The 13,485-nt window shown below is 46.1% G+C and overlaps 1 protein-coding gene across 1 annotated transcript in view; it reads left to right on the forward strand.

Moving 5' to 3' along the window:
* Positions 1-9,400, forward strand: part of LOC104352912 (sodium- and chloride-dependent betaine transporter) — a 30,722-nt gene extending 21,322 nt beyond the window's left edge. Inside the window, exons 12-14 of the mRNA XM_009959358.2 lie at positions 4,612-4,712; positions 5,791-5,961; positions 9,257-9,400. Of these exons, the coding sequence (XP_009957660.2) occupies positions 4,612-4,712; positions 5,791-5,961; positions 9,257-9,400 (416 nt within the window). The remainder of the gene's footprint in view (positions 1-4,611; positions 4,713-5,790; positions 5,962-9,256) is intronic.
* Positions 9,401-13,485: the final 4,085 nt, after the last annotated feature.

The following is a 13,485-nucleotide window of genomic DNA, read 5'->3' on the forward strand; positions in this document are numbered from 1 at the left end:
AGTTTCATTTGGTGCCACCTTTGCCTTATTTCAGAAATGACAGTGAGCAGTCAGTCCCTGTGTGCTCCCGTTGGTGCTCACAGTTCTATAAAGGTTGCTTTGGCTGTAGTGCAGTTGCTGATGAAGGGGTTAGCAGTTTCTCCAAATGCTTTACGTCAGCAGAAGCCAATTGCTAGTCTGGATGGACTCCTCTCTTACTGAAATAGTAGCAGGTCCGGCTCCTTGGGCTTGACCTCTGGAGTATGCGAGAGAAGTAGATCTGTAAGAAAGATTTGTTCTAGAGAGATGTACCGCAAGGGAAGATCACCTGAGAGCACGCAATACCAGACCCTGGCCAGATTTTAATTTAGAGTTGCCTTCTACTCAGTCTCTGTTGGATTTACAGGGGGATGGAGATTCCCATCCATCTGTGACATGGCTTCATCATCACCATGCTCGGTTACATTAAACTGAATTATGCTTTAATGTATAGAACCCCTCTGCCATTTTTACAGTCACACAGGCCACATGTCTTTTGCAATGACCCATGGAGAGGACCAATGGCAGTCAATGAGCAGCAGGAGAGGTGATGCTGCCCCAGGAGCCTGGAAGGGGGACGGACCAGCTGGGGATTGAGAAATGACCCTTTCCCTCACCACCATGGGTTCATTTGTCCCACTCCACACAGTGGGATTTTACCCTCTTGATGTTCTGCTTTACATCCACTGGGCTGATTCTGGTCTGAAATGTAGTCAGAGGGCCAAGGTGAGGCATCTTATGGAAAAACAAAGGCACCTGGTGCCAATTAATGTTTTTTTCCCAGCCTCAGAGTTGGCAGGGCTGAGCCTCTTGCTTACACTGTGAAGAATTACAGCATTTTTGCTAACACAAATACGCGTTCTGAGTTTCCCCTCTCCCAGCACATACGCCAACCACCCACCACTTGGCAGCTTCCCTCTGCTGCCAGGCAGCTGCTCTTGCAAAGATCTGAGGATTTCCCCACGTACTGCTCTCTGGCTGTGAAAGGATCAAGCGACATCAGACCTGCTGATCACGTTCCCTAGAGGGGAGTGTTAGATGGGTTGGGGTACCCCTCCCTTCTCCTCTCTCCCTTCCACTTTGGGACAGGCAGCCCTCATATAAGCAGGCGTGTTTTTTGAGCACTGAGATTCACAACATGATGCCACTGAAATGTGCTGCAGGGAGGATATTTTCCAGGCAGTCACAGCACGCACATTACATTAATATTAGCTGTTCCAGGAGAAAGCGAGTGCCTCCATCACTGCAGGAGAGCCAGGGCTGAAACCATTGTGATTGTTTACAAAGCTAAAGCAAACTGATGCCAGCAGGTACCTGCGGGTGGCCCTAGGGTGAACCCGTGTTGTGCTGGTATAAATCTTTCTCTCGCTCTCTCGCTCACATGCAGCAGCCTCCTTCTGCCTGCATCCTGCCTGTTGGGTTTGCTCCGGCTGTGTGTGCTTTATCCTCTTGGATGCATCGGCTACAGGCAATCTTACATGCTTATTTATGGACCATAAGGGGCCTGCTCTGTGCACCTGGTACCCAAAGGGTGTGCAATTGTTGCAGTGCCACAATGCCTCTGCGGCTGGCATTTTGCACAGGTTTGGCACAGGTGTTGATGCTGCAGGTTTGAGACAGAGAGGGAGGAGAGACAAGCTTAGCACTACTGCATAGAGCCGGGATCATCACCTGTTAAAATCCTGTGGATGAAATTTATATAGATGAATACAAATAAACACAGCTTGGACAAAAAGACTTAAAAGGAGGGCTTTTTCATAGTTTCCAAACTAGCAGATATGTGAAACTCACTGTTTCTGGATATTGTAAGAAGAAAATAAAATCTTTGTCTCTTTTACTTTGGGTATAACATGCAGTTGTTATAAGATACATAAAATGAGAAGGGCTCCATAAGAATACGACATAAGAATGTAAAAATGTGAGCAAATCTCTAGTTGGGTTCACGTGAAATTTATTCCCATGAATTTATGTAGCAAAATTAAATGTTTTGTCAGAAAATCATGCAACAGCTTTGAAGGTACATGGGATTGGTCAGCACAAGACAAGTGGCACCAGCATGCATGGATAACTACCCTGTACCTGCATACCGTTCTTCCTTGTGTTGGGATATTGGGGGTAACAGCAAACATCTTTGTTCATTTAAAAAAAATGCTTTGGGGAAATCTTTATGGTTTTCTCTGCAGGAGCTTTATCAAATCCTTCTAACGTGCTGGGAAGGAAGGCGGGCTGCACACATCCTCCAGCTTCTAATTTGCTCCAAAAGCCGATGTTGAGTGATTGAACCAATGACTTCTTAAACTTGATTACTTTTTTATCTGTCTGTGGAACACAGAACATATAAAGCTTCCTGTTCATGTACTCTCTGAGGACATTCATGTCAGTCCCCATTGTGTTTCATCACATCACCTACTGCCACAGTGGCTGTGGAAATGCAGGACCTGATAGTTGTACTACAGAGAACAGGGATAAGGACAGGCGGAGGCACATCATAACCAACAACATAAGTTTTGGGTTGTTTTCTTTGTAGAGGATGGATGTCTGTAGTGTCTTTCTTTTTTTTTGCCGTCTTTGTATTTCTTTAATTGCTATGTCTCTTCCATTAGATCCTAGATCCAAATTTGCAGTGCAACTTTGACTTCCACAAAGTTGTATTATGAATGAATTTATCTGTCATATGTCTGACATCACAGTGTGCTTCTGTGGAAACACTGCATGATATAAGAGACTATGCTATGCTCATATTCTAAACTGCAAGTTGCACTATTTATATCTGTTGTCTTTTTTTTTTTTTTTCACCCTGTGGAAGATTTTGGCTTTTTGGCAAAATACATTTTTATACCATCTCCTTTTCATCCCTAGTATATTTTCAGAAATGCTACCTGAATCCTCATGGTATTTACAGCTCGGAAGTTTTAGGGTTGTGTTCTCTGGTGTAGGCTGGGCTCCCACACAAGGCTGCATGTCCCTTGATGCATCACAGCTTGTTGTCTTTGCTTGAGGCTACTTGTTAGCTTGCCAACTCAAGACAGGAACCATGAGGTGTTCAAAGAACCTGCCCTCCCCAGCCTAAATGCTTCAAAAAGCTGGGGTTTAAAAGAGATTTCCTGTAAACTTTAGTCAGGGGATATAGAAAATAATGCAAAGAATCAAAGAAAAGCACACATAATGTGTTTTTGTAGAATTCATATTTTTAAAAGAAACATAATACGGCAATTTAATTCTAAGACATAAAAAACACAAACCAAAATAAAACTTACCAAACCCCAAATGCTTGCAAGTTTGGCCAGTCCTCTAGGCATATATTTTTCCCAACCCAGCCTTCTGGTGTTAAGATGCAAAGAAGCAAGGTCTCATCATGCTTGCAGGTGGGAACTGTGGCATGACCTTGAGTTCACAATGGGAAGAACACCCCTAAAAGCAGAGCCCTTCTTTATCATCTAAGCATTGTGATTAAACTTCAGTAAGACAGATATGGTATTACTTCATCCCAGAGGTGCTTAATTGGTAACCTTTTCTATGGATAGTCTAGCTCCATTTTTTTTGTCTAATATTGTTACTCTGTTTTACCTGAGTCAGTCTGATATAGTACCTCTGGTTAGCTCTAGTTAGGAAGAAGTTAGGGCATCTTATGGATGATTTTTTGATTCTTCATTTTACATCTCTTTCTGGCCAACGTTAGGCACTTGAAGACATCCTAGAGCTTACTACAAGGTCTGCTGAAGTTCATCTGCATTACATCGTCTCCTCTATATACCATTGCATGTATTTCCTCTTTGTGCTCTGGGTTGGGAAGAGTCAATGGTTAGGGTCTGGCCAGCGGCGGGACTTTTAGATGCTCTTCACAGGTATATCCCACTCTGGTGCACCATGAGATTCGAGTGGGTCCCACGTACTGTGAACAACATAATCTAGTAAGTGAAACTAGTGAGAGGAGAAGGAGACCAGGCACCCACAGGACAGCTCCCATTGGACAGTACAGCAGCACTTGCAGATGGAAGGTTTGGTTTCCAGTTCGGATCTCCAGGTCTTCTGAGTTTATGCAAAAAATAAAGTATTCTGTGGAATGCAGACTCTTGATGACAGGAGAAATGCCCAGCTCAGTGGGGATTCTTGACATGACTTCCCTGATGTGTAAATCTAGTTACAAAGAGAGGGTTTTGTTTGGTGTCCTCCACTCTCTTTGTTCCTTTTAGCAGTAGGCTCACATGATCCCATGTGCTCAACCTGTAAGAGCTTTCCCTTGCTGACCTATACACCAGGTGCCCCTCCTTGCCTTGTGCTGGTCCTTACCAGCTCTTGGTGGCACATGGGCTGCATCCTCTCACTTGCAGCTGCTGCTGTCTGAGGGAGACGGCATTTCTTCTGTGTCAGGCTTTCTGATAACTTAGGGCTGAAAAAATCTCAATCTGTATTTAGCCACAGATGGGCCTTTTCAATGCCAGAAAAGCCTGTTACCTGATGTTAATTATTAGGATAGCTGCGTTTTTGCTGGGAGTAAAACTGAGGATAAAAAAAGTTGGGATCTGATGTGAATGGTGGTTAAAGGAAACAACGATGATCTGACCTCTGACTTTGTGCTGGCTGGTGGCTAAGGTGCCAACCGCTTCTATGACAACATCGAGGACATGATTGGTTTCCGGCCGTGGCCCTTGATCAAGATATGCTGGCTGGTGTTCACCCCGGGTCTGTGCTTGGTAAGTGCAATTATGACAAAACGGTGTATTATTCTGGGTCCCTGAGTTCTCAGTAGAAAAGGTTGATTTGTCTTCACGGTGCTGCTGTAATTTTTTCAAATTGCTGTGAAGAAACTGAATCTTGCCCATAGCTGAGGCGGCAATTTGTTTGCTTTGTAAAGCCTTATCTTTTGCCTGGAAAATTAATTGATCCTAAAAACCCACTTGTTTACTGTTAAGGCATAGGAAAATGCGTCCTCAAAGTCTGGAGAGGTTTGGTCGAGTTACTTTTGAATAGAAGACCAGTGAGAATTACCCTGTTCTGAAAGACTTGCTTCAGCCTTGTGTTCCTGTGACCTCCCGTGGTTCAGAAATATCTTTCCATGGCCATTTGCTTTCTGTTATTAAATCTCTTTTAAAATTTCTGTGACAATTGTGTTTAAGGAAAATGCACCCTAAATCAGGTAAATTCTTGCCTGTTTTAATTTTATGTCCAGTCTTGCTCCATTGATTTTTACGTGATTTCTGAGCCAAATTCCACTCCTGCATGATGTTCAGTGTTGTTTTGTTTGATCTCAGTGGGAACACAGATGGGTTCTATAGCTTCAGCTTACAAAAGATTTCTAGTCCTTTGTCCTCAGGCTCCAGCAGGAGTTGAATATCAGGGAAATTTTCAAAGCAAGCCCGATCCAGCCCAAATCATCTGAGAGCTCTGTGGCTAGAGAGCCCCAAGAGGGGTAAATCTCTGCCCGTGTGGTACTTCTGGAGGGCATCTGCCAGAGACAACACCAATTCCTGACTTTGATATGAATAAATTGCTGTCTCAATGTTGTTGGACCCTCAAAGCTGCTGCCAACTTTGCTTATGTTGGACTCTTAGGAAGCTTGAAGGCTTTTACACTGTGGAGAAGCCTGGCCCTGGCTCTGAGATAACTCCTCAGCAAGCACCAAGCTCTGCCTTGCTGCAGCTAGCAAAGTCCATGCTAGCTCATGTGAGACAGCACACTCATTGCCACCCAGCCGGTGCTTGCAGGGTGGCCAGGCTGCCCGGCTTTGCTGCTCCCTTTGCTCTGGCTATGTTTGCATTTTCTGCTCCTCAGGCTGTCTTCCTGTTTTCCCTGATCAAGTACACACCCTTGAAATACAACAATTCCTACGTGTACCCGCCCTGGGGCTACGTGGTGGGCTGGCTGATGGCACTTTCCTCCATGGTCTGCATTCCTCTCTACGCCATCTTCATCGTTCTGAAAACTAAAGGACCCCTGAAGCAGGTACTGGGGTTGTGGTCACTGGGCGAGTTGCTGCTGCTTCCCCCAGATGATTCATGGGAATTGCCCTGGGGAAGGTGTATGTGGCACATTTCTCCACTGAGAAGGCAAGTGGGGTGAGAGTGGCTCTTCCCCCGACCGCTCCATAGCTCTTGCTGACAATTTGGATGCCTTGGAGAGTCTCAGCACAGCTTCCAGGGTGATCATCAAATGTCCAGAGTCTCCCATGAGACGTTGCACCGCCATGCTCAGTACAGTATGTAGACATATGCAGAACGTCTCTAACGCTGGCTCTACTGGATGGCAGAGGACTCCCTCAATGTGGGCTACCTGAGGCCACAGGAGGATTGATTTGGTTTATGGTTCAGATAGTCCTGCTGGCCATGTAAGTAAAGACAGCATGCCACCACCTTTGCTTTCTCTTTTGTTACGGACTAGCGCCTGTGCAAACCAGGTGCAAAACCAGGATCTGTTTTGCCTTTACTTCTTGTCCCTTGCCCCTGCTCCCCTTTTAGTCCTGAGTCACGACCGTGCTATTTTCTCAGAAGAAATGACATGTGGCTATTAAAGATGACATGCTCACAGAGCTGTAAAGGTCTGCCTTGTGCCATACCCAAGCCTGTCCTTTTTCACTGTAGACACCTTGTCCTAGGAAGAAGCGTGTTTAGGAAGATGGTGTCATAGAGATGACACCCCACTGGACCCATGAAGACCTAAGTGATGTACAGTGCATATAAATTTTTGTGCAATTTTTCTTCTGGTCCTTCCCCATCCTCACTGACTGTAGGCTCATCTGCAGCTGGCTGGGGTGGGGAGCAGGTGAAGGAGGGATGGGGGCATCCCTGTGGCTGTGGTGTAGGTGTGACAGTCACATTGTAGGTTCATGGGGAGGAGGAATCTGTACTGCCAACATGGCCAGGAACAGGCTGGGTGCAGAATGTCCTCGTTGGCTCCATTGCCTCAAGGAAGGTGAATCTGTGCCTACAGGGGCTCTTATTTGCTGTCTGGGAGATGTGACTTAATAGGCAGTGACAGAAGTTGTGGCAGAGCTGGCTAATGCCCATCTCAAGCTCAGGAGAAGGTGCAGTGCAATGCCCAGACAGGAATGGTAGCGATGAAAGTGTTCAGTGACACAGTGAGATGGGCACAAGCTGTGCAGGCGGGGAGATGGAGAAGTATGATGCTGTGAAATAGTTCCTGTTTAGCTGCCTTTGGCCCTTGGGCCTCCTGGTTGCCGTTGGTGGCCATGAAGAGATGACAAGTTTGGGAGGGAGATGGGAGGTGTACACCTCCCAATATGAGGAACTCCAGGTGAATCTTTTGCCAAGGTGCTGTGATATGATTTGCTCCAAGTTCAGACCTTGAGTTCTGCTTCTTACAGCCCTCTCCTGTAGGCTCTGGGACATGTACCGCTAATGCGTCTGCCCTTTCCTGGGGCCAGTTTGAAGAGCTTGACTGGTTGGCTGACAACGTCTGACTCGCCACAGATCAGAGGTTTCATATGTCTGAATGAGGACTTGGAGCTGTCAGTAAAGTAATTGCCTGAATGTCTTGCCTGCTAAACAAGCAGTATTTCTCACCTGCTGCAAGGTGCTTTGAGCCTTTGGACTGAAATGTTGCTGTGGATAGTGTTAACACTTATTTTACAGCACACAAAGAATTGATTTGGCTAATTTCAGATTGAGGGTTTTCTACTTGGTTTAGATTACATTAGTTGTGGTTTCCAGGGACTTCTCAGTTATGTTAGTATGAAGAAACTTCCAAGGATGTGATTTAGGCATGTAGGAAGGAACCAGCTGCTAAGCCTGGGTTGATTTGGGGGGAATCAAAGCCAACCACACAATACCTCCTGAAAGAGTTGCTTCTGTTTTAAAAACAGGTTTTCTCAAAATATACCTGTTCCCTTTTTCCAGTCACACCCCAGAAATTTAGTGAATTAATTTCCTGACACAGATGCTTCCAGGAACAGTGCCTTTCAACTGAATATTGCAAACCATTCACTGAAAGTAAGTTTGTAATTGGTAATCGTGATCAGTCACTGAGATGAACCGATCCCTCTTGTCACACTTGACTGACCAAGAAACACAAATGTTGTTTCCTAATGTGTCTAATTAAGACAGCACGAGCTCCAGAGACTGAATACTCACAATGAACTTCTCATAGAGCACCTGCAGGCCCAGGCTGATTTCAGAAATCATGGGGCAAATACTTTTGAATAAATGAGCAAACTCTGGGATTCTGGCAGGTGCTTCACAAGTAGTGGAAGCACTGACACTAATCCAATGAGTCATAGATGAATTACCTGCTCTGCTTGTGATGTGCTCTGCAAGAGAGGAGCATGCATTGGCCTGAACAGCTTGTGACAGAAAAATCCAGTAACTGTGAAAGTTGGTATTCAGCAGGGAAATGAATCACTGGCCCATGGAACCGGGCAGGTGGCTGCAGGACACTGCATATTACTTGGCTTTGGGAGGAGCCCAGGTGCTCAGGAGGTGTGTGGCACCAGAGGGCCTTCAAAAATGGGATGAGAAAGACCAGAAATTCACAGCAGCTCTCTCTGTGGGCCAGCACCTTTTGCCCAAAGAGCACCAAGGTCTTTGCATTTTTCAAGAATAACCCCCCCAAAGCTGACATAACACTAGTGTACATGTGTGTGGAGCAGCCTGCAGCACCCCTTCATTGCAGAGGATGGGGGGAGCTACAGGCAGGCAGCTGCCCCACAACCCCTGCCTGCACCATCACAGTCTGGCTGGCTGGAAGAGAGGAGCTGGCATGGCTCAGGGGCAGGAACCAGTCTGCAAAGGGACTGCTTTACCAGGGAGGTGCCACTGAGGTAAGTATCACCTGCCACTCTGTTTTGGACTGTAGCAGGAGATGCCCGGCACTTTCTGATGGTCAAACCATTTAGAAGGCTCCACAGCTCCCACCAAAGTCAATGGGAGGCACAGCTACCTGGCATAGGGAAAAAAAAAAGGGCTTTATGGTGTTTTTTCCATGGCCACAGAAAATGTCTGTGGGCCTAACGGCTAGCATCCTTCTTCCCAGAAACATGACCGTGAGGAGCCCTGTACATTGAGTTGTCAGTCCACAGCCCGGGTTTGAGCCCAGAGGTGGAATAATTGTCGCTGAGCGCAGTTAAAGCGAACCTGCTCTCCTTCCTCTCCCTTTCACAACCATTCGGCAGGCGAGGAGCAGGGAGCTGGCTGTCTAGATGCCTTTGCCCCCAGCAACGGTTGCAGATCACTTTTGGGTGGCAGTTTGTTTATCAGCTTAATTAACAGAGACCTCCTCTCCACAGCGGCTAACACAGCTGATTTCCCCAGCGGAGGATCTGCCACAGCCAAAGAAGCATGTGGTGGGGCTGTCCGAACTGAAGCGCAAGGGATGGTCCCCTCCAGTCCGGGAGGTACTCAGCATCACAGAGAGAGAAACCCACCTCTAAGGCACTGGGGATGTCTCCTCCATACCCTGGACTGATTCACTCTCTCCTTCCTGAAGTGGTTTCTTTTTTCTCCTGGGGTCTTCCGTTCTCTCCTTCACATCTGAGACAGAAGCATCTGGGACACCTTCTCCTTCCAGCCAGTTGGTTGCACCCACTGGGGACAGCATTTCTTTTGACATCCTGGGAAGAACTCTCCCTGTCAGCAGCCGGGGAGAGCGTAACATGCTTTTGTCAGTAGTATCCTCCAGTACTGACACTGGTAAGGAAGAGAAAACCAATATATATCAACAAAAAAAAAAAAAAGAAAAGAAAAAAAAAAAGCAGTTGTGTTGGGTGGAGGACAGGAAACCATAGTGGTGAGAGAGAGCAGAGAATAAAGATGTGCAGGAGCAAAGTTAGGAATGCAAAGACAAAAAACAATGGGGCATTAGTGCAGTGAATAAGTAAGTTGGTTCAGAAGTACACAAAAACCTGGAGGATGACAAAGGAAAGTGCATTGCTGGGTGACCTACATACGACGGAGAGGGAGCCAGGAACATATAGGCAATGATAAAAGGAGGCTGCAGTGTTAGTAGTTATGGCTTTGGTTGTCACTGAAAGCAAAGAGAGTGTCAGGGTTCTCGATGCAATCATAGTTATTGATGATGGATCTCAAGGCAGCTACAGGCTGCAAAAGGGGTGAGGAATAACTATCTAGGGGACTTGCTCTTGGTCAAAACTACACGGCCCAGTGAAAATACATCCGAGAGTGAAACAGCTGAATGTTTGACAATTCTTTCGGAAAATTTGTGGAGTGCAGGAAAAGTCCCAGAGCAGTTGGTAAAAAAATGAGCTGCAGCACAGTAGGGAGAGATGAGACCCTGGGGACTGCACGCCCACAAACTTAACTGCACTGCTGGGGCATTTTGTAGAGGAATTAATGAAGGAGTTGATGGGACTGATTCTGTGCTGCAGAGTAGCTTTGGGGTGAAGTGGAAGAAGGTTTGTGCTCCCTTGGCTTTGCTGCAGCTGACTGCTCAGGGGATAAGGAAGACATAAGTGGATGCAATAACCATAAGCTCAGGCAAGATAAAGCAATAATTAATAGGTAAGATGGGTTCATTGGAAGCAGATTGCATCGAATTAAAGGTCTCTCATTGCCAAGGTAGTCATGAATGTGAGGCGGTGGCTGGAAGGGACTGGGCTTGGATGCGGCATTTGGTGTGGTGCCACACAGCTCTGTTCTGTGGAGGCTGGGGCTGTAAAACTCCCTGCCAAAACCTGCTTGAATGCCTATCAGAATTTCACAGTTAAAACCACAGGAAAACACAGTGGCAGGATCCCCGCAGGAGCTTTGCTGTGGTCGAGGGCATATGCACCAGCGCACGGCTGTGCTGCAATAGTGCTGCATCAAACCGTGCCAGAAAATGGCCATTAAAAAGAATCAGAGATGCCACAGGCTCCTTTCCCTTGTTCCTTGTTCCAAGTAATTGCTTTTCCCTGTGCTATGTGGAGATAAACCACCAGCACTGAAGGTGAGCGAGAAAATCGGGCCTCATCTGTGCAATGCGGTACCTATTCCAATTGCTATGGGAACCTTATCTTTTGCAGTTTCCTGTGAGTTTAACTGGTGAATTAGCATAGGGCAATCTTTTCCTCATTTAATTTCCTTTCCTTTAAAAACTAAAAGCTAAAAACTGTTGGTGAAATGAACACTGAAAGTCAAGTATCAAAATTTGTACCTCTCTGGGACATTATCATTTGATTGGAGATGATTTACTGTAAAAGGTAGAGATAGCTGGCAAACCTCATTCTTGTTCCCTGCAAAGGACTGCAGCACCACATAAGACACCATTTACTTTATTTTTATTTTTTAAAGAGCTGAATGTCACATTGCAGCAATAGTCGTGGGAAGAGCTTAACATCCAGAGGCTTTCAGTCAGGCCTCACGGTAAGTATTTTGGTGGTTTTAGCTCTCCTTCCCAGCAGTGTTTCTCATGATTTGGTGGGGGGAGCAGCTCCCCGCAGTGGGTCTCTACACGCAGCCAGAGCAAAAGCCAGTGGCTGCCATGAAGGAGCAACAGTGCCAGGGACACGCGGCCTGATCAGCTGGAGAAATCACCAGCCCTGTGTTCTGTGGCTGCTCTCGGGGCTGCAGCAGGGCTGTGTGTGGAAGATTTGAGTTCAGGCATGGGCTGCAGCTGCCTTGACAGTACGGGTGGTCAAAATGGTGGTATTGGTTTTGAGAAGGCAACCTGCCTTCTCTTCTTCAAGCAACAGAAAGTTAAAGGACTGGAACTTGCCATCCAGATGCAGTCTTAGGCATTAGCATGGGTTTCTTGTACGACCCTTGGTAGGACATTTAGCCCCTTTGCTCCTGCTGTTATGCCTTTAAGATGTAAGTTAGTGTCATACTGCCAGAGAAGATGTGGAGATTGTGTTCACTCCTTTTCCTAAGGTCGTCTGATAACACTGCAAAAATCCTGGGTAGAAATTTATCACTTCTCAATTTTGAGCAGAAATCCGGGACTGTGTTATTGAAAATAAATACTGCATGAACTGTTTCCTCTGTTGTTTATGTATAACCTGATAGTATCGTTCAACATCTGCCAGGAAGCAGCATAAAGTCAGAGGAGATATTGCTGTCCCCATTGAAAGCAATTACAAAATTCCCAGGATCAGGAAATTCATCCAGACACTTTGGATGGGATTGACAGAGTCTCAGAAAGCTTAAGGGAAAGCTCAGTGACCCAAGTCACTGGGTCAGCTGAGGGAACAAGGGAAAATGCCACCAATGGCTGTCTTTTGCTGTGAGACCCATAGCATGCAGGCATGGTGAGAGACCAAGTAATGATCTGCTAAACCAATACAAACAACTCAGGCACTGCTGTGTGCATACAACAGATCTGACAGGTCTCCATCAGTCCCTGGAAGCAGGCATTTCTGGAGACCTCTTAATCTATCTGGTGGGAAACTGCACCTTTCCTGCGCACCACCAGCATGTAAATACACTATCGAAGGCGTGGTATGGAAAGGAGGGAGAGATTTTTTGTCCCCTATAATTGTTGATAAGAGGCCAAGACATGATGCATTTGAAGCTGAAGTCAAAGGGAAGTTATAAGGTGGCCATACTGTGCTGCTCCTCCTGGTCAGAGGAAAAACACTGTATATAGAAGAAAGGACAGACATTGGTCAAGCACCTAATTACCACTTTTGGGTTTTCAGTTTTGGTTTTGTTTTTTTTTTTTTTTTCATTAAAAGGACATTTTCACCCCACTCTCCAGAAAGGAAACACAGGAAAATAACTTGTTAAAACAAAAAATCAAGACAAAAGGTCTTATATTTTCGTTCTGTTTTCTTCATTCTTTGTTTCTTTTCCTCCCATTTTTCCCATTCCCTCCCCTTCAGCCTTCCCTTCTTCCTTTGACAGCAGCAAATGGAAAAAAAAGAAGAAAATGTCAGTTGAAAACTTGTACTGAACAGAATTTGAAAAAAGAAAGATAAAACAAATGGCAAGCAAGCCAAACAAGTTGTTAAGGGTTATTTGCTTGCCATACTCCCCCCAACCCTCATCCACCCTCCTAGCCAGAGAAGCTGTATCCATCCCAGTGTGCACCAAACAAGCCCCTTCCCATGTCCTTCTGGCAGATGTCTTTTTCCCGAAGAGAAATGTGTTATTCTTGAGCCTCTTCCCTTAGATCCTGTCTGAATGAAGGCGATTCCTTGTCTGGCTGGACTGCTGCCTGATCAGGTAGGGAGACACTGTGGTGTCCCTCACACGGTCATGGGGCTGCAGACAGCTGGCGAGCCCTTTCCATCCTGGCCCTGGAGGATGCATCCAGGATCTGGAGGACTCTTATAGCAATCCGTGCACTTCTACCTTTGTCCAGCATGAAGTAATATGTATTTCTTCTCATATTCAGGATATCTTCGATTTTAGTGGCTCCAACACTCAACATAGTTTTCTGTAGGGAGGAGAATTGCAGTGGCATTTCTTGGTTGGAGGTTGGCTCTCAAGCCTTCCTCTGCCCCAGGTGACCATGGTAGCCCTCGGGCAAAGGACAGTGATCTACTGTAGCTCCCAATGAACGAGAGAAGCAGTTGTG

The sequence above is a fragment of the Leptosomus discolor genome, chromosome 1, assembly GCF_034619465.1.
Source record: "Leptosomus discolor isolate bLepDis1 chromosome 1, bLepDis1.hap2, whole genome shotgun sequence".
Classification (NCBI taxonomy): Eukaryota; Metazoa; Chordata; class Aves; order Leptosomiformes; family Leptosomidae; genus Leptosomus; species Leptosomus discolor.